We start from the raw sequence: 20,816 nt of genomic DNA, 5'->3' as shown, positions 1-20,816 counted from the left end.
CGTCCAGATGAACAGAATCAACTTTTAGTAGAATTTGAGACTAGGCTGTTTGCAATATTTTTCCCAAGTTAGATTTATTAAATAATAATTTAAATAAATAAACCCCATAAATTACACTAACACTTATCATTACTGACATACCCACATTGTCCAACATTCGTTCGTGCCCTGTTTAGTTTGCTGGGATCTGATCGCCCAAACACCAGAGAACTCTCAACTTTAAAAAATGTTACAAAAAATATTAATGAAAAAAATTATATCTCTATGCCTTAAAAAGAACATGATTTAGGAAAATGTAGGCGCTATTATTGTACGGTATTTACCTTACAATATAAGTGTTAGTGTTTCTATTAACCTAATGAAAGGTTTTTGCCTCAATACAAAATTGACACAATTACTGTGGAATTTGGAGAAGTATGGGATAAGAAGAAGGTGTTTGAAAAGTTTTTATACTTTAACTTAATAATTTCAATAGTTGGTTCCAATGCCAAGTATTCAGAGTATATAAATTCTTATCTTTAGAAGTCAACAAAATGCATATTGTCATGAAAATAAGTAAATTGTTTACATGAATCAAAAATTTAGAGTAACTTTGTTTTAGAGCCAATATGCATCCTAAATTTTAGTAAACAATTTACATGTGTTTGTCTCTGATTTTGTGCGACATAAAAATTGGCAACATCTCGTCATACACTTGAGGGTTTCGCTGATTTCCGGTACACCTTGGTACACTTTGGAAAATTAACACTTCCACGTGACCTCTACGTCACCACGCTAGAGGGGCGTATCTGCAGCGGCAATTTAACATTTTGTTCTGTGCACAGGAAAAAACGTTCTTATAACTCTTACAATTTTGATATTGACGTAAAATGTGTGATGTGTATTCACCATTTAAATGGCTAATAATATATAGAGATTATGAAAAGTAAAAGATAAATCTTAAGTGATGTTAACAGCAAATTTCACAAGTGCGCAATCTGGCAGGCTGAGTTTGTGGAGGCTACAATCCAGACTTATTCATAAATTTACATTTATTTAACTTTAATATTTTTATTCAACGGTTTGGTATGCCTGAAGAAAGTTTAAGCAATGTACATAATATATGAGGAATTGAAATTGTCTTTTAAACAAGTATGATATAGCGAAGAAACAGTTAGCAAGTGTGGGTATAGTGCAGATGTATGCGAATAAATATACTACATTCGCGGCTCCCATACGGAAGGGGATGTAGCTCAGTGGTAGAGCGCATGCTTTGCATGTATGAGGCCCCGGGTTCAATCCCCGGCATCTCCATATTTTTTCTTTTCTTTTTTGGGGGAAATTTCCTCAAAACTTTTTAATCTTAGTCTAAAATGTGACTATTTAAATATCACATCTAAACTGAACTCTTCCCTTACTAAACGTGGACATGTTTTAGCTCCGGGAATTCTGTCATTTGACGGCTGATATATAATGACGGAAATCGTAGCATCTTTAGAGAGTAAACAGAATAAACGGATAGAAATCACATAATCGAAGCAGTTCTGTTCACGGCCTGTGGCGTAACCTGGAACGACTCTACCGGGTTAAAATTGTTTTAATTATTTAATGGCATCCTTTTGCAGAAACAAAAGCGCGAGAGCTGGCAAACTGTCCGAGAACATTCACATTTCCTATTGTTATGAACGCACCGCAAGTCCCGCCCCAGCGGTAACTAAGGAGATCACAGTTAGTTTACTTCCAACCTCCTCTGCGCTAGCCCTGGCTCGCTAGCAAAATGACCAAAATCTGAGGAATATTCCAGCAGTAATAATACCATTCTGTGTACGAGCTTCCCTCAGAATGCAACTGAAGTATATCAAGACACTTTTAACCTCCCGGGTAAGTTGACGAGTGAGCTAACGGTAAGTAGTGCTAGGAAGCCAGCGCGAGTTAGCTAACAATAACTGGTTCTGGAAGCCAGATAATAATGTTTATACTAGAAAGCTGAAACTGCGCACCAGTTTCGTGATATATTTATTTATTTATTGCATGAATTTGATTTTACTGACCCACGCTGAACTGTCATTGAAAGCGGATTTTTGCACTAGCCAGGCTTGCTAGCACATAAACGCTGCGTTTATGATTAATACATGGCCAAAAGTCTGCACGTGCTAAATGGATTTTAAAACACCTAAATCTATCGTGTCTGATCAAATTTAACATCTATCTGTCGCTCATAAGGAAGAGTATCTCTACTGGCAAAAATAGACAACAATTAGGCAGACAGTTAAAGCATGATTTTATAGAAAGACTGAAATCAGGGCCAAACACAAGATAAAACAGAGAGAAACACTGATTTTCATTTAGAGTAGAAGCATAAAGACACGTGTAACAGATACACAATCATTAGAAGGATTTTAAAAGAGGACATCATATAAGAGCAAGTCTATAAAACAAGTGCTTTAGGACTGATTTGTTTACCTGCTTTGACAGGAGTTTGCTGCCAAAGTTACCTGCATGGCATGGGCACCAAACAACATCAAGTTCGCTGTTTGCACTGTGGACAGGGTGGTGTTGCTGTATGATGAGCATGGAGAGAGCAGGGACAAGTTCTCCACAAAACCTGTGGACGCCAAGGTGAGACAAATCCCGTTGTCCTTTGAGCTGCATGTGTGTATGAAAGGAGGTGCTGTATATAATGTAAAGAAATTATGATGAATTACTTGCCATTAACCAAATGTGTCGCTGGAATCATAGACTGTATATAAAAGATGGGTGTAGCCATTGTGACAACACCCATTTATTTTGAACTCTGTGCTTGTATTTGTAGCCTACACCAAGTGGCTTTGTAAAATCTATATTAAATGCAACTGGGTATCTATCCAGCAAACATATCCTCTTGGGGCCCATGTGAGGCCACTGTGGAGAAACCCACACTGTTGACAGCCCACTGTGGGCTGAAATGTAGGGCACATCTTGGCCCTACACTGTGGGGCCTCCCTGTGTGTTTGCCCAAGCAGGTCCTACAGTTTTACCACGCGGGGCCCCCATGACAGATTTCTATAGGCCAGGAGCATTGTGGGTTTGTTGGTGTGTTATTATGTTATAGTGCTTTTCTATAATAATAATTACTGATATGTATTATTTTCTCAGTATGGAAAGCAGAGCTATGTTGTAAATGACATGGCCTTCTCACCAGATTCCACGAAAATTGCCATCGGCCAATCCGACAATATCATCTTTGTCTACAGAATCGGAGAGGACTGGTAATTACCTCTGCTTAGTTCCATTTTTCTCAATAGTTTACATTTTGGTACAATTCGAAGCAGAAGTTTTAATCGGTTTTCTCGTCTCTCCTAGGGGGGACAAGAAAGTCATCTGCAATAAATTTATTCAGACGGTAAGAAAACGTGATTTAATGCATTGTTATTGCCTTGAGGAGCACGCTAAAAGTGGCAGTGACTATGCTTTTTGTCAAAACTTTTTGTCAAAACTTGAAACTTTTCTTTCCATAAAAGGAATCTATTAAACTCATTTTCAGCATATGGTTTTATACTTTTGCACAGTGTAGCTTTGCTTAGTTTAAAGTTCAGACTAATCATCATTTAGTCCACCTGTCTCAGATAATCTCACCTCTGAAGCAAGTAGTTTTAGTTCCTCTCTTTATGCCAGCTGTGTTTAATTGGCTGCTGCATGCAAACAAAAGGTTTGAAGGGCATGTCGATGGAGTCTCTGTGCTGTTGAATCTGAGAGTTAATAGTAATCTAAAGCCTGAGTTTTTGGCTCACAGGGATTATTTGCACACACACTGTGGTCATTTTATTTTTTCAAACTTTGAACATGTTTAATATGAGCACCTACTACGATCTACTACTACATAAAACAAAGACATGGATAACAAATGAGGACTGATTAAAATATTTTATTATAAATCATTTAGACATATAAAATTAAAAAATGATCAGATATGTTCTGTTTTCTACGCATGTGTATAATTGTAGTAGACTAATAGTTGTGTTCTTTAAATTTTTGTGATATTTTAGTTCCACGTGGTCTGATTCGGTTGTCAAACCTTTTTGTTTGTAGAGTTCAAAGTGAATACACTTTGCAGGGCTTAGCTGTTGATGAATCTATTCTGGTATTAGTTTTTAATTGGGTTATAAGTTTTGTTTTCCTTATAAACATGACATTACATTTTTCAGCTGTCTTTCAACTTTGTGTCATCACCTGCAACAACATGGTTGTGTTATTTTCTTATCTTTATTGCAGAGTGCTGTGACATGCCTTCTTTGGCCTGCAGAGAATGCTATTGTCTACGGATTAGTTGAAGGCAAGGTATGTCTTGGATATTTCACGTTTTTTTTTAATATTAAGTAAAAGTATCAGGAATTATATATGGGTGTAGTAGAATAACAGTTGTATCCTTTAGATTTTTGTAGACATTTTAGTTCCACATGGTCTGATTTCTTTGTCAAAGCTTTTTTCTGTAGAGTTCAAAAACTGTCAGAATCATAAATAATTCATTTAGAAATGTACCCATACATACAAATACAAAGATGTTAGTAAAAAGAAATATATGCATCAGTGAATTTATAGAACATAATTTAGATGCATTAAAACCTCTTGGGAAAAATCTGTATTACTTCATCTTTATGCAGTAAATGTGAAATATTTTCACAGCCTTTTCCAGTTGGGATGTTAAGTCTTTGTATTCCTCTCTAAATCCAACCGCAGTGTACTTGGATATTTTAAGGATATTTTAAGTTCTCTGATGTTTTTTTACAGATTCGGCTTGCCAACACTCAGACAAACAAATCTTCAACCATCTACGCCACAGAATCCTGGGTTGTCTCACTGGCATCAAAGTGAGTGCTTAAAATATCTTTACACACACACACACACACACACACACACACACACACACACACACACACACACACACACACACACACACACACACACACACACATATATGTATTGAGTCTGAAGATGAGCTGATAAACTTGAAAATAGGAACTACTGTGCAGAAACTGCTTTTATGATTAGGATTTCTTTGTATAAATACCATAAAATCAAAATCAAAAAGATTTTTTTTCTTTTTACCAAAAAGTTGTACAAGGGTCCCAGCGTGAAGTGTGGGCTGACCTTATTAAAGTTATGAGCTATTTCCCATGTGTATAGCTTGTGAAATAATTGTCTGCTTTGCTGCATTTGTTCTGCGGGCACTGCGTGTCATTTTTAAGATCTCTGCTCTGTGTCAGTGTCTCTGGTAAAGGGATCATATCGGGCCATGCTGATGGGACAGTTGTGCGGTACTTCTTTGATGATGAAGGCTCAGGGGAATCACAGGTACAATTCACCTACAGGAGCTGTTTTTTCACACATGAAATCCAGAAAATGTTGGGAAATCAGGTTAAGACATTGTACAAAGTTGTTCTTTTCACTGATGGAAATGATCATTTTCAGACGCATTCTCACTATAGGAAAAATTCTGCTTTGTCATGAGCAGAAGCAGGAGTCACACAGAATGAATTAAAAAACAGGCCTTTAAGGAGTGGTTAAAAAAAAAGAACAGAAAACAAAAAACAAGAACATCAAGTCTTTAAGTGAATGAAACAGAAAAAACACAGAGCATAATGAGGCAAACTGGGAAACACCCAAGAAAAGGAGAAATACAGGATAATCTATGCACACGCATCAACCCTAGGCACAAGTGGAAACAGTCAAACACGTGAACTAATGAGCGTGGGGCAAATAATTCCCCTTTCTCATTTCCCAAATTGCACATCATCAACACCTCTGCTCACGTCTTAGTCCCATCTAAGATGCGTGCAACAAGCATTTAAATAATCTTGGTCCGTATATTCCAGCTGTGTGTCACACCTCTTTTATACACTTAAGATGAAAACACTTCCCTGAAGGATACACCTGTGTATCCTTCAGCAATTCCAACAAGCCTCCTCTGTTATCCTCTGTTCTCTAGATGCATTTTGGGAATTGAGAGATTTTGCAGCATGGTAAACATCAGACTGAATTTCAGGTCACCGACTGGTGGAAGCAGAAGAAGAGGAGGCACAAATAAGAGACTCCTGATGATGAAGGAGGGAAAGAAGCAAAAGAAGAAAGAAAAAAACTAAAACTAAGTAAAACAGGAAGTAACTAAAAGAAAAAAACAAACAGAGAAAGTACCAGGAAGACTTAAAAGAATAAACCTGCTGACAGACACAGATATAACAAGAACCATGGCACGTTTAGTCTAGTATTGCCTGCATACAGCACACAGGAGGCAGGAAACAGGATGACCACTTACATGCTTTAAATTTACCAGACTATTACCTGCACTGTTCTCGTATTGATGCAATCAGACGTCACACAGAGTGTGTATTAATGAGCTGGAGGGTTAGAAAAGATTTAATTTTTAATGTGACTGCACCTCCAGCATGTCTGGAAAAGTTCAGGTCTTCAGTGCATGAGTGAACACAGCTACAGATTGTTTGCCTTCATGCATTTTTTATTCCTATTTTAAAAGTTCTACACCATTCAACACATATCTTCTCACACATTTGTTTACTTGCCACAGGGTAAGCTTCTGACACACTCGTGCCCACCCTACGCTCTAGCCTGGGGTGCAAACAGCATCATGGTGGGGGGCTGTGACAAGAAGGTGGTGGCCTACAGCAGAGAGGGACACATCCTGCAGACCTTCGACTACAGCCGCGACCGAACAGAGAAGGAGTTCACCGTGGCTGTCGCCAGCCCCAGTGGGGAATCTGTGGTGTTTGGCAGCTTTGACCGGTCGGTGTGTGGCAGCTTTACAGTTAAAGTGAAAGTTTATCATGATGTTTCTGCTAAGTTTGTTTTTCCTTTGTGATGTTTGTCCAGGTTGCGGGTGTTTAATTGGGCTCCGAGGAGAGGAATGTGGGATGAAGCCAAACCTAAAGAAATTTCCAACCTCTACACAATCACCAGCTTGGCCTGGAAGAAAGACGGATCACGCCTCTGCGCTGTAAATACTTGATCTAACGCATTCTGTGACTGTCTGCTTAAATAAAGGTTAAAAAAACGTTATTTTAACCTGCAGTGTGACTTTAAGTTCAACATTGTGTTAAGATGCCTTTTGGTGTCCATTTTTTTCACCAACTCTTGACTCCAACAGCCTATGATGACTCTGAAAGCATGTATGTTCTACAATAACTATTATTTCTGTGCTGCTACCATCTGAAAATGACCAAAAAAAAAACAGATTAGAAAATGTAAATTGCGTTTTTTAGGTGTTTAATTGTTGATTGTGTCTCAACAGGGAACACTGTGTGGGGGAGTGGAGCTGTTTGACTGCTGCCTGCGAAGAACCATCTACAAGAACAAGTATGAAGTGACCTACGTTGGCCTGAGCCAGGTAGGAACAGCCAGGCAACAAGAAAATCATCAGTGCTGAACCACAGTGTTTGTAATTTCACTAAATTAGACAAACAGACAACCAAATAGGCAATTTCAGACGTCTCTTTGCTCTCCTTCTTCTGCTAATTAACAGACGATGTGAAAACAGCCCCGTTGATTTTGTGAGAGCAGTAATGCAGACTTAATGAATTCAGGTGCAACAAGCAGCCCTGTATGATTAAGAAAGAGATGAGCTCCGAAAACAATCATCCAGCCTTTTTGTTTATCTGATTTTCTTCTTAATTGACAAATTAAATGTAGCAGAAAATTATGTTTACAGTAGTCTGGAAAAAAAGCCATGCTGGAAATACACATCTTGTTTGTTTTTCATTATTTTTAAGCCATCAAACATTAATATATCTGCCTTTTTTTATTATTTCCCATAGATAATTTGTTGTTGTTTATAATGTTACCCTTAGAAAATAGGGAAAAACAACACTAATTGCTAATTCTAAGAAAATATCTTTAAAAAAAAAAAGCCATGTTTTTAATTTAATATTTTTATTTTTATAGGAATAAGCATGAGTCTGTGCCGCACACCACATTACTTGTAGGCCACACTAATTTGCAAAAGCAAAGTAGTAATTAAAACTATACAATAAATACACACATTATGAACACACACAAGAAGGAGTCTCTTGCGATTAACTTTGCTGCTTGGAATGACCACCACACTGAACTGACTGTCGTTTTAACAGGATTAACAGGTTGAAAGTATCAAATATCAGTGTGTGTGAATCGATTGTTACTGGATTTCAAAACCGTAAGTAAAGATGGAATATGTTTTGTTTTGTTTCTTTTAATTCTAGGTGATAGTAAAGAACCTCTCCACAGGAACTCGGGTTGTCCTGAAGTCCTATTACGGTTATGAGATAGAAGAAGTGAAGATCATGGGGAAAGATCGCTACCTGATGGCTCACACATCAGATACTCTCCTGCTGGGAGATCTCCTGACAAATAAATTAAGCGAGGTTGGACCTCAAGTATTATACCATAAAAGAATATACCATAAAACAAAGAAGTAACAGGAGTGGTACTCTTGGAAGGGAATAATATAGGAGAAGGGAAACATTGTGACCAAAAATTCAGGTGAAGGCTTTGAAGTTAGGTCTCTGCATTTAATAAAAGGTCTTTTAGTTCAATGGGCTAGAGAGACCCAACATTTATAGGCGTGCAACCCCATGCTAGAGAATATGCAAGCTGACATGCTGTTACATTTTTTTGGTCATAAACTGTCAATTTTTGTTCTCTGTCACATATACTTAACAACTAAACATGAGTAATCAGTTAATCACATCATTATGGCGCAATAAGAGTGTGTGGTTCACAAACATTAATGTCAGATTCTCACAGTAAATGCGTTCTTCACACTGTGTAATTGTGTTATGTTCGCAGTATTGTTGTAATATTTGTATTACAGTTAATTTTGCTTTCTCTGTCCTCTCCCAGGTGCCTTGGACTGGCTCTGGGGGAAATGAAAAGTTCTTCTTTGAAAATGAAACAGTGAGTACACACTAACCATTTAGACAGTGTGCAAATTGTTTTTGTTTTCTTATTAAAAAAAAACCCCAAACCACATTTAGAGGCTTGCCAAGGAGCACAAAGGCCTAGTGTTTAGTAAATATAATTATCTCGGCGAAGGAGGTTATATATCAGGTCCTGTCATGTTGTCCATAAAAGTACATTCTTCACTCTGCTGTATTCACAGCCCTGTTCTTGTTTCTGTTTTCAGGTGTGCATGATATTTAATGCCGGGGAGTTGAGCTTGGTGGAGTACAGCAGCAACGAGATTCTGGGATCAGTTCGCACGGAATTTATGAACCCCCACCTCATCAGGTTGGCTCCGTTCCTCATAATTATGCAGAAGCAGTCTGTTGAGTAACACTCGAGCACCTCAACCGGTTTGTTTGGTTCTAAGGAACAGATGTGAAACAGTCCCACGCATGCAGTATTAGTGATCTGCTGATGGGGGTTGCAACTGTATAATTCTGATTAAAAGTCACACTAGGAGAAATTTCAGGCGATTACAAACATTTATGTCACCGTGCCCTGCAACAAAAACGATTCAGCAGCAGTGTCACGAGCACATCTTTCATCATCCATTTACAAAATTGTCCAAAAATTGATTTATGGTAATAGCCTGAACCTGCAATGAATGATAGTTTTGCATATTGGCAATGAAATCAATATCTCACTTCCAAACAGGAATATTTTGGATTATTCAAACATGCATTATCTTTTTGAATACAGCATTTGTAATATACTGAAAAACTAAAGAGAAATCCAAATTTTTTTCCTGTCTTGAACAATTAAAAAAATGACAAATTTATATACATAAGGTACAAACAGAGACACAAACATTAACCCTGATGCGTTCTCATAAGTGCTTTCAGCCATGACCATTAGATGGCGGTATTGAGTTTTGGAGAAATCCTCTGCATCATTACAGTAAGGAGTCCGCAGGAGTCAGTGAGGCTAAACCAACTAGTCAGCACACATCTATGTTAATGTATTCAGAGCTGTCAGAAGTGTCAGCGCTGTCAGCCTTTCTGTGACTGATGGCTGTCGGATACTCTGGCTGCTGCTCGCCTCCAGCTGGACACTGCAGCATGACAAATTCATGACCAGGTTCATCCTGGGATTTAACATAATGAAGAGCAGCTGAAGCCAGTTACGCTGCACTAATGCTGGGTTATTACTTGATAAAACCATATCTCGCTGAATGCAGTCATGTCATTTAAACCAAGTGTGTGTGTGTGTGTGTGTGTGTGTCTAGTGTCCGACTAAATGAGAGGAAGCAGAAAGGAGTTGAAGACAACAAGAAGCTCGCTTATCTGATTGACATAAAGACTATTGCTATTGGTAAGAAAAAAACTCTGTGTGTGTGTGTGTGTGTGTGTGTGTGTGTGTGTGTGTGTGTGTGTGTGTGTGTGTGTGTGTGTGTGTGTGTGTGTGTGTGTGAGAGAGAGAGAGAAAGTGAGACTGTAATTGTGTCTATTCAAAATGTGACTGTCCAGGTTCAGAAAAGGATTTAACACTCAGGGTGCTTTTGCAGTAGGCATAGTCCCTCCCCACTCCCCCGATGACCTGAGCTCACGCTGCGCTCAGTGACTGAACACACCCCAGTTAGTCTCAGCATGTTAGCTCCTCCCCCTTGTGCTCGCTGTCTGTCTCTTTCAAAAGCACACACGGCTTCATGCGTTTGTGGCTTAATTGGACCATTTTTGTGAGCTATGGCAGGCTGTTCTCTCACATTCCCTTTATATTTATTAATTATTTACCACAGAGATTTTAATGGAGGCTGTCGTTGAGGAAGTATTGGAATACTGTGCTTGAGTCTTTCAGTGGCCAGGTCGCAGTTAAAGAAACTTTGGGTGTCAGATGTGCTCAGCATGGTACAGATTGCATATTGTGAGTACACCCTTAGTTGTAATAGTTAAACATAAAGGTAATTCATGTTCTCATAAATTAATTACATTTTCCCATGAAATAATCATTATTTGTCTTTGGCCCACACCTTGAAGGCTTTTGGTTTGTACTGAAAACATAAAACATCCTCAAGAAAGTTTTATCTTATAAATGTGCTTATAAAAGTGTTTTAGGCTAATATTATGTAAACAGGACGAAACAGTAGATTTTTCGGGGACTATTCTAAGCAGCGGGTGAATATATTATGGAGGCCTACTAGACAGCATGGTGTATGATGGGCTGACTAAAAATGAAGTTATAAGGCCATGTTCTTCATAATGAAAGTCTGCCTCTGGTCATTGAGGGGAGCATATAACATATATTAATAGCATTTATAAATAAGACATTAAAGTCATACTTGTTAATTGGATCTAGATTGTTGCTTTTGACATTTTCAGTCATATTGTACATATATTATGCGCAAAAGTAAATGTCTCCCCAGAGCTACGCAGAGGAGGGTGTTACGGGTAACAGCAGGTTGCAGAGACTCTTCACAAGAGGAAAGCAAACAGGCATAAATGAAATCATTATGTAACTGAACTTCACTTTACTGAGGCCCATACACAGGTACCTGTGCCTCAAAGAGGATAATTCCACCTTTTTGTTCCAAATACAACTCAGTGAAAACTGGTAGTATTTGACCAAGTCATAGCATATAGGAACTCAGCCAGCCCATATGATTACTTACCATAATATTAAACTCCTAAAGTAATATACCTACAATAACTGCAGTATAAAGTCAGTTAGCTCAGTGTGGACAATAACCCCCATTTTAATTAAAAAGACTGTATAGGCCTCACATCAGCACACTAATATCAGCTGGATCCCAAAGCAGGTACATTTTGAGAGCAGAGAAACAGCTCAGGCTCTGCCTGATAGAATTATGGAAAATTATAAAAGAACTAGCTGATTTGTGATCTTGAATAAAAGGCCAGCGTTAGCTAGACACTGGCAGTCTGACTCAGTTAATCTGTCGGTTTATTTCTCCCCTCAGTGGACTTGGCCGGAGGCTACAATCTGGGAACCATCAGCCACGACTCCAAGATTGACTGGCTGGAGCTCAATGAAACCGGGTGCAAACTGCTGTTCAGGGACAAGAAGCTGCGGGTAAGAATAAAACCTCGGCACAATGAGATAGAGACCCAGAGGCAAAAAGAGAGCGAGGGGGCAAATGATAGACAGTGTGATGAGGAAAGTAGAAAAGGCTGTCAATGCTAGGGGCATTTCTTTAGTTATGGCCATGTCCATCATCCAAAACAGGCGCTGTGGCTCTGTTTTGAACCATTTTGGTCATCCAGCCTTTCTGACTGACAGTCAAGATAAATGTGAAACCGTCTTTGCCACCAGGGGGTGCCATAAATTAACCATGAAAGGCATGAAATGTTAGCTATAGGGTTTAAATCAGAGGTTACCAACTTTTCTTTTTTTGGCTTTTGATCCCTTTAAATGACACGGTTCCCACTTGTCCCGCTGTTTTTTGAGTCCCAAAGGAGTAAGATTAATCAACAAAAGAATAAAACAATAAGACTAGAGGAAAATTGGAAAGTGCTTTCTGGTGTAGCGTGAACATTTAATCTGCTTTTATAACGATGTTTAATGTCTGGGAAAGATTATATTGTATTAAGAAATTCACAAGTTGAGCTCTAATTGGTACAGATATGTTCCAGGGAAGGCAGACATCTCTATATAGATCGTACTGTATATAATGATCTGGATGGAGTAAAAGCAAACTAGGCCTTTAAATGTTAATTCTTCATGACGTTGAACTGTCCCTATTTAAAAGCCTTTTTTTTTTTTGCACAAAACTAATTTTTTTTCCCTTTAGTTACGTCTTATGTCATATAAGTGGGAAAACATTAATTTTGCTGTCATAGACCCCATTTAAAAAACAGTATTCATTTTCCTCTGGTTATATGTAAGAGGTTGCTGAGATTCACAGAGGCCTTGTGTGGAGGATGAGAGCAGCAGCGAGATGCTGTCAGTTGTTGCCTCGGGGTAAAAAAAAAGTTTGATGTTTAAGCCTTGGGGCAAAGACAAGGAGAACTCAGGTAATTGAGAATCCCTCTGTGGAGTCTAACTTTTTCCTCCAGTGTGACTTGCTGTGACACATAATTCAGTTTTACAAATCTAGTGTACAAGTTTCCTTTTAGTATATGCAAAATCAACTTTAGCGAAAGAGATTGTAAAATATTTATGACCATCAATGACTTGAAGAAGAAGTAGAAGAATAGAAAAGTTTGACGGTAATTAGTGCCAGAAAAAAATCTCTGCAATCACTGAAAAACTTTGTGGCTCGTGTGCAGATTTTTTTTTCAGTGAAATGTTTTTTATGCCCAGGTTTACTGTAAATGTTAATTCATCTGATCTGCAGTGGTTATTAACTTTTACCTTTATTACAGCACTAATGGTGGTTTCCCAACTGCAATTCCGTATACTCCACAATCTGGGAGAAATTTCATTTTCCCATTTTTTTTTTTCAACAGTAAAGAGTCATAAAATGTTTCTTTAATTGCTCCTTGCTTTCAGATGACCTTATCAACAGGCTGCTTGTCCTCATTGCATTTTAAAGTTGGCAAGCTGAGCACCCGGGTGAGACTATAGACAAAGCATTATTAAAATTAGTGATGGTGGGTGTGGGGAGGGCATTAAGGAAGCTGATTACATCAGCGGGCGGTCTGACATACTCACACATGCACATTAAGTGCTGCGGGAGTCTCTGTAGCTTATAGAATCTACATTCTCATCAAGTGCACAGTGGAACAGATTATTGCAGTGGGAGTTTTCACGTGGAGCTGCTGGATGTTAATCAACTTTGTTCAAGCCAAATGAGTTTAACTATGCTAATGTAAACCTCAACCTACAAGAACAGGTTGCTAGCAAAATGTTTCCTATCGAATCTTTACTTTAAGTGTTCTGCTGTCATATATCGAAAACCTAAAATGTTAATCCAGAGATGGTACAGCGGCAACAAATTATACTATAAAGGATGTAAGTAATAATAAAGCCATAAAGTGTATGTGGAATGTCAAACATGGTTACATTTTCAAAGAAAGAAGGGAGTGGGCCAAGTGTTTAGGCTTTAGGCTAGACTGCTCTAAATGCAGGCACACAGAGCTGGGGTACCCTTCTACCTGCTTTTCAAACATTTTGGTTTCCAGTAGCAGCCAATTAGAACAAGGGTGGTCTAAAAGGAAGATGAAAAGGAAAATGCAATCTAATCTATCACATTTTCTCATGCATAGCATGATATTTTAGGTAGTATATTTCAAAAGAAAGAATTAAAAAGCATGGTGGCATGGTAGATAGCGCTGTTGCCTCACAGCAAGGTCCTGAGTTCAGCTCCACCATCAGGCTTGGGTCTTGCTGTCAGTAGTTGGCATGTTCCCCCCATGTTTGCTTGGGTTTTCTGTACTCTGTACTCTGGCTTCCTCCCACAGTCCAAAGACATGCAGTTAGTGGGGTTACATTAATTGGTAACTCTAATTTGCCCATAGGTGTAAATGGTTGTTTGTCTCTGTGTGTTAGCCCTGTGGCACATTGGCGACCTGTCCAGGGTGTACCCTGCCTCTCGCCCTAGACAAGAATAAGTGGGAGAGAACAGATGGATGGAATAAAAAGAAGTAAAACCTGTTGTGTAAACCAGTGGGTTTTAAACAAGACTATTAAGATGCGTTTGAAGTGCATACTTTCAGCTTTAATTTAAGGAGTTTTTACAAACATTTTTAGGACGGTTGACAATGACCTAATGTGCCAAAAGGTCCAACAAATTATGGACCTAACACTAGAAGATGCATAAGGCCTATTTTTGTACTGTGGACAAGGAGAAACAACTCTTTCACTTTTAAGGTCTCCTACCTAAAGGTAACAAACTTCACCAACCAGGTTTTCTATAGATCGAAGAATAACCACATTATATCTTCAAATGCACCCCAAAATCCAAGTACTAGTTACATATTTTTGCCACAACAAAGAAAACATAAAGGCTTGGCTTATTCCAGAGACTGGCTATAAAGAGGATGTCACAACCAAGAGTCAGTGTACCTACAGAAGTTCAAGAATTAAAATAAAATAAGGTATGGAGACATGGCCAAAGGAAACAAACAGGTGGAAGGAGTGTGGGTCTGCTGTGTAGTGGGCCTGGAACTTACATTCCTGAGCTAATGAGGTTATAAGTAAACTAAACCAACAAATGCAGGTGCAAAAAATAAATCAATGATTCAAATAAAATAAATCTAAATAAATTCAACTTAGCCTGACTTTAAGTGGTGATCCATGATGGTAAAATGCTAAATGCTAAATGGCCTGTATTTGTATAGCGCTTTACTTAGTCCCTTTACACTACATTCAGTCATTCACCCATTCACACACTGATGATGATGCTCTGAATACTCTTGAAATGACTATTTTAAAGATAGCAAAAGATAATCTGGTGCAAAGTACTGTCGGCATAAACTTCCTATGAAACATTTAAATTATACAGTATATAATAAAAATATAATATTATTGTGGATACAAATGAGCTTTGATGGACTGTAAAGTGGTTTTGTTACCTTTGTATAGAACCTATTTTTTTATTTTATGCGAAGATAAACCAGATTAACTCTCTGGACTCTATATTTACGAACTTTAAATTTAATGGTCACAGCTGGAATTGGAGAAATCCATTCTTATGTACAGTGACACTTGCTGGACTTTGCCTTTACTGTTGGACTTGAAACCATTTCCTGATGATGAAAATAGGAATTTCTATATCTTTCTATCTTTCTCTGTCCTCTGCAGCTCCATCTGTACGACATACAGTCTGGCGTGAAGACCACATTGCTGAGTTTCTGCTCTTACGTCCAGTGGGTGCCTGGCAGCGATGTGGTGGTCTCCCAAAACCGGGGAAACCTCTGCATCTGGTACAGCATTGACAGCCCAGAGACCGTCACCATGTTCCCCGTCAAGGTGAGCTTTTGTTTTCTTTGTAAGTGTGATTTAAGTATGGTCGGCATCGTTTACTGGAGGCTCTGCATCTGCCCTGGTCGGCTTGTTTTGATAAACCTTTTTATTTTTAATATCTCCACAGTGTTTATACTGAAGCTGCATGTTTTTGTATTTTTACTGTTCTCAAGCCTTTTTGTGTTGCTGGCAAAGCCTTAACAGAGAACCAGCTTTTTGTGCCGCTGTCCTGAGGCAGTTAGTCGCCCCTGGTGTGCGCAGGGTTTTGAAAGTTGCTTGCGTTAACACTTGCTGCTGTTCTCATTAATAATAAAAACCATCGCAGCAGCCTCTTGTGTGGCTGATTTATGTTTTTGCAAAGTGCACTGAGCTTTGTGCAAGACATTTTTATTTTGTAGACAATAGCAGAGGGTAGTAATGGACAAAGAATTGCTGCTGTTATGAGCTGGTCATAATTCCTTTAAAAGTATTTGATTTCATAGTGTTTAGTGGAAATCCTCATTAATAATCACCATATTATTGGGTACCAAAGTGCCTTGAGATGACTGTAGTTGTGAAGGGGTGCAGTATAACTAAAACTGGCTTAAAATAAATTGAATTTTGAAATTTAATATTTCTGATATACTTTGCTACTCAGCAGCTATTTTGGTGATACATCCAGCCATATATGTGGAACGTTATTTTGATGCCTTTATCTAATAATATGTGAAAAACAAAAGCGTAAAACTTCTGAAGAGCCAAACTGGGAAACATACGCCCATCATGTTTGTTCCAAGGCCAATCTGTGTGCACTTCTGTTCTCCACGTACTTGTGAAACTTTTCTTTACGCACTCTGGTTTCTAGAAAAAAACCCTGCTTTGCTAATGCTGCATATATTGGCTGAGAACACTCTCCAAAAAGAAAGACATTCTTATCTTGTTAAATAAAGGTTTAACAAAAACTTTCATTATAATTATGCAAGTATATTTAAGTGTACTCATTGTTTTTCTTGGCTAAAAGCATCCATAATGTGAATTTGGAGGGTGCAAGTTGATTATGGTGGTCGCCTGGACTGACCCACTAATGAAGCTGTGATGTTGTAAACCTGTGTCCATGCATACTGCAGAATTGCAGAATATAAAAACCTGACAAAATGTATTTTTATAAGTAAAAGCTTCATCGATTAAGCATTTTCTGGCTTAAACTGTCTAATAAATGCAGTAGCACGAAAAACACGTTTTCCACTTTATTAACACAGCGCGGAGGTTTCATACCTATGCATAATATGTATCTCCTTTCGTTGTCAGGGAGACATTGTGGATCTCAAAAGAGCCGATGGCAAGACGGATGTGATTGTGACAGAGGGCGTCAACATGGTGACATACACACTCGACGAAGGCCTCATTGAGTTTGGTACGGCTGTTGATGATGGAGATTATAACAGGTGAGTACAGCCCACTAAATAAAACCATACAGCCTATCAAAATGACGATGCAGCGTGAACATCCGTCCGTCCTTCCTTGCACCCGTCACTTTTCTGGGTCAGAGGCGCAGTGACAGTAGGCTGAGCAGAACAGGCCAGATGTCCTTTTATCCAGCAGCTTCCTCCAGCTCTTCTCGAGTATTTCCTCAGCACTTCCAGGCCAGCTGGGAGATATAATCCTTCCCTTCAGTGTGTTGTGATTTGATCACCTCCGAAAGGATGCTCGTGTGAAGCCACCTCATCAGATGGAGTAAATAATTATAACTGACCTCTCTTATTCAGAGGAGCATCAACTCAGCTCCTTCCTCTAGCACTTTGAGAGTCTTTAGGAGGAATTTGGTTGCTTATATGTTTAATGGTCTTCTTTCATAGGAAGAAATTGTCATACAAAGTTTGGAATTAAAAATTTTAAGCTCAAACTACCAAATAAGGAATTGAAAAATCATGACTATATTTTTGAAACTCATATATTTTGAGAAACAGTTTACAACTTTTAACTAATATAGTATTGTTTTGACATGGAACTGTGTGTGGAGGAGGTCATTTGGTCCTCCGCTGAGCACCGTCAGGCCTTTGCTGACAATGTCACTAAAGTCAGCTACAGTAGAAAAGCTTCTGGAAGAGGCATAATGTAAATAAATTTAGGGAATCAATTGTTTTATTTTGATTATTCCAGTCAAGGTTACATTATCAGGTTTTTCAGCACAATGCTGTGAAGTTTAGGTTGGCATAATTTTGGGTAATAAGAGACAGAAAAGTTTAATTGCACTCTCTGTGGTCTTATGGGAATCTTCTTGGTTCTTTTAAATACTCTGTTATCTTCAGTTATAGTGGTGAATGTCCATATTAGCAGGTCCATAATGTACCAGTAATCGCCATTAGCCAATAAGTTTAGGTTTCATACTGTTTTAAGTCCTTTCTTCCTGACATTTTATATACACTTGTCTCTGTGTTAAATCAGTGAGAGAAGATAGCTTTCTGTTTGTGCGGGGTAGCCAATAAGTAGAAGGTTGTCTTAAAGAGGGGGGAGCTTAAACCTCTGTTTTTCAGACATTAGATGAACATAGGGTGAGCTAATAGATATGATAAGTACAGATTTTATTTTTAAGCTATGAATCACGTAAAGCAAAAATTATACTTTACAATGGGACAAGTACCACTGAATGTGGAAATCAGGCATTTTATTTCATCCACTCATGATCTGAGTTAAAAGATCACTGTGTTATTGCAATTATTTTGTAAAGTAATGTTACAGCTTTGTGCCTTCTGGGGAGCTATTTGTTATTCCTCTCATTATTCTTATAAATCATGATCTTTCTAATCTGCTAATCTGTCAAATAAGTCTTCTAAATTCTATTTTACTAATGTTGGTGAATGTGATTGAATTAGATTAAGAAGATAGCCCTGGCCCCTCTTTAGCAGCTGTCACATTGAAGAAGTTCAGCATCTTTTCAGGTCATACCAGTAATAATCTTTCTAACATGTCCACTGATCTCCTCAGCAGACTTTATTAGATCAGAACATCTCACGGTCCATTGTGACTTGCTTTATGTTTTTGTAGAGCATGCTATAGTGAAACACTGGACCATGAATAGGTTTTATTCATTGATTTACTTCATACAGTAATACAAAACATCTTCTTTATGGCTCTATATGTGGGGCTATTATTGTGATTGTCTTGCTGAAGAATGAATTTGGGACATTCAGGAACCAACTTGATCCAGATTTATGAAAAGACGTTTTTTTTGGGTCACCTGTGTCTAATCACCAGTCCCCCTCGTGTGTATCTATAATGCCATCTTCCTGCTTCAGTTTAATGTTCTTGGTATCATGTTCACTAACCTTCTCTTCATCCTTACTTTGGAGTTCCTTGTTTTTTCCATTTGGACATTTGCATCAGCCAAATTAGGCTAATTTATTTTTATTTTTTTACTTTATCTGTCTTACGGTCCAGTATCCAACAAGTCTGACTAAAAAACAAGATAAAAACTTAGACTAAACTGAATTAAAGCATATTTAAAAGTGATGAAAAGGCCGTAGAAGATTTTCCAATTCAGACTTAAATTTGGGAGTGGCTGCTGTAACACAGTTTCCTCGATATTTGCAGCTCTTCTGCCGCTCCTTATCTTTACACACCATTTGTGGTCGGTATCTGCAGCACAGAATACTTGCTTTATGTTCTGTCTTGCCACCTGGCTCAGCTCTACTTGTGCATGTGCGTGTATTTTCCAGAGCCACAGCCTTCCTCGAGACTCTGGAGATGTCACCAGAGACTGAAGCCATGTGGAAGACACTCAGCAAGCTGGCTCTAGAGGCTTGCCAGCTGCACATCGCAGAAAGGTCAGCACGACACAAACACGCACGCACACACAGCCACACACAAAGCCCTTTCAAAGTAATGTTCTTGTCTCCGGAATAATTACATTCAGTATCAGTCGTCATTGCAAGTGAGACTTATCTCTGGGGCTGGAGAGAAAAAAAGAGGAAAGAGGCAACAAGGGCACCTTCATCACCTGGAATGAAGAAATACACTCTTGGACACACTTGCGCACTCCCGGGCAGTTGTTTTTCATCACTTCAGAGGACATTACATTGACTTACATTCATTTCCTGGACATTTACTATAACCTGTACTCCTCTGACCGATTCTTTTATCTAAAATATACAGATTCAGCTTATACAGCTTGATTTTTGTACCTTAAAGATAATCAGATAGTTCCTTGAAATATTATTTTATAACCAGATAAATGTCCCCACAACATAATAGAAGTATACCCTCTGCACACGCACGGCCGATGGCTGTGTTTCTGCCAGAGGCCCCCCCCCCCCCCCCCCCCCCAACTTCATTTATCATCAAAGACAGTTTTTAATTTTCTATCATTTTATTCCTCTCTCTCCATCTTTAGTTCTCTCTGTTTTGAGAAACCTTTCAAATTTGAATTCCCTGTCATTAATAATGCATATGCTGTTCGTTAGGCATCGTCTTGAATTGCATAAATCATGAAATCGGGGAAAGAAACAGTTTTGTCTGGAGTGGATAATGTTAATGAGAGAGGGAAGCAGAAAAAAAAGAGTCAGACAGTAGGAGTTTTTAAACTTTTTTTCTTTCATGACTTGTTCATTAATCTGATGCAACTGTTCACAGAGAGTTGGTAATAAAGTGGCCAAATGCTAAGATGTGCCTGTGTATTTCTCAGCTTCTCACACTGAATCTAAAGGCTAATTAGAGAAAGAGCTTTAATTTATCTCAGTTCATTAAGTGAACAAGTTTTCACTGACCAGAAATGCATTCTTCCTCCACTAAACTGAATATATTTCTCTTTATTTCTGTTTCTGTTTGACTTTCTCTGTCACCATCTGCTGCTTAATTGCTTAGTTCCTCTATGGTTTTCTCTCCCTTTTATTTTGTAGGTGCTTTGCTGCGCTGGGTGATGTCTCAACCCTCCACTTCCTGCGGCAAACAAACGAGATCGTAGACAAAGTTTCACAGGAAATGGTGAGGAAAGGCCCAACGCACTGATCACAAATGTAGCAGATAAAGAGCTT

General features: G+C 38.5%; 1 protein-coding gene across 1 annotated transcript in view; it reads left to right on the top strand.

The window, feature by feature from the left end:
- The first annotated feature begins 1,692 nt into the window (after positions 1 to 1,692).
- Positions 1,693 to 20,816, top strand: part of ift172 (intraflagellar transport 172) — a 55,807-nt gene continuing 36,683 nt past the window's right edge. The window contains exons 1-19 of the mRNA XM_080881920.1: positions 1,693 to 1,860; positions 2,455 to 2,598; positions 3,115 to 3,227; positions 3,322 to 3,361; positions 4,231 to 4,296; positions 4,747 to 4,826; positions 5,223 to 5,310; positions 6,542 to 6,756; positions 6,844 to 6,967; positions 7,262 to 7,357; positions 8,208 to 8,369; positions 8,848 to 8,901; positions 9,131 to 9,234; positions 10,175 to 10,260; positions 11,861 to 11,973; positions 15,646 to 15,813; positions 17,095 to 17,231; positions 19,503 to 19,610; positions 20,682 to 20,766. Coding sequence (XP_080738046.1) covers positions 1,822 to 1,860; positions 2,455 to 2,598; positions 3,115 to 3,227; positions 3,322 to 3,361; positions 4,231 to 4,296; positions 4,747 to 4,826; positions 5,223 to 5,310; positions 6,542 to 6,756; positions 6,844 to 6,967; positions 7,262 to 7,357; positions 8,208 to 8,369; positions 8,848 to 8,901; positions 9,131 to 9,234; positions 10,175 to 10,260; positions 11,861 to 11,973; positions 15,646 to 15,813; positions 17,095 to 17,231; positions 19,503 to 19,610; positions 20,682 to 20,766 — 2,022 coding nt within the window. The 5' untranslated portion in view covers positions 1,693 to 1,821. The remainder of the gene's footprint in view (positions 1,861 to 2,454; positions 2,599 to 3,114; positions 3,228 to 3,321; positions 3,362 to 4,230; positions 4,297 to 4,746; positions 4,827 to 5,222; positions 5,311 to 6,541; positions 6,757 to 6,843; positions 6,968 to 7,261; positions 7,358 to 8,207; positions 8,370 to 8,847; positions 8,902 to 9,130; positions 9,235 to 10,174; positions 10,261 to 11,860; positions 11,974 to 15,645; positions 15,814 to 17,094; positions 17,232 to 19,502; positions 19,611 to 20,681; positions 20,767 to 20,816) is intronic.

Source organism: Rhamphochromis sp. 'chilingali' (assembly GCF_963969265.1).
Source record: "Rhamphochromis sp. 'chilingali' genome assembly, chromosome: 5".
Taxonomy (NCBI): domain Eukaryota; kingdom Metazoa; phylum Chordata; class Actinopteri; order Cichliformes; family Cichlidae; genus Rhamphochromis; species Rhamphochromis sp. 'chilingali'.
The sequence above is the reverse complement of the archived record's forward strand: the minus strand, read 5'-3'. Positions and strand labels throughout refer to the sequence as shown.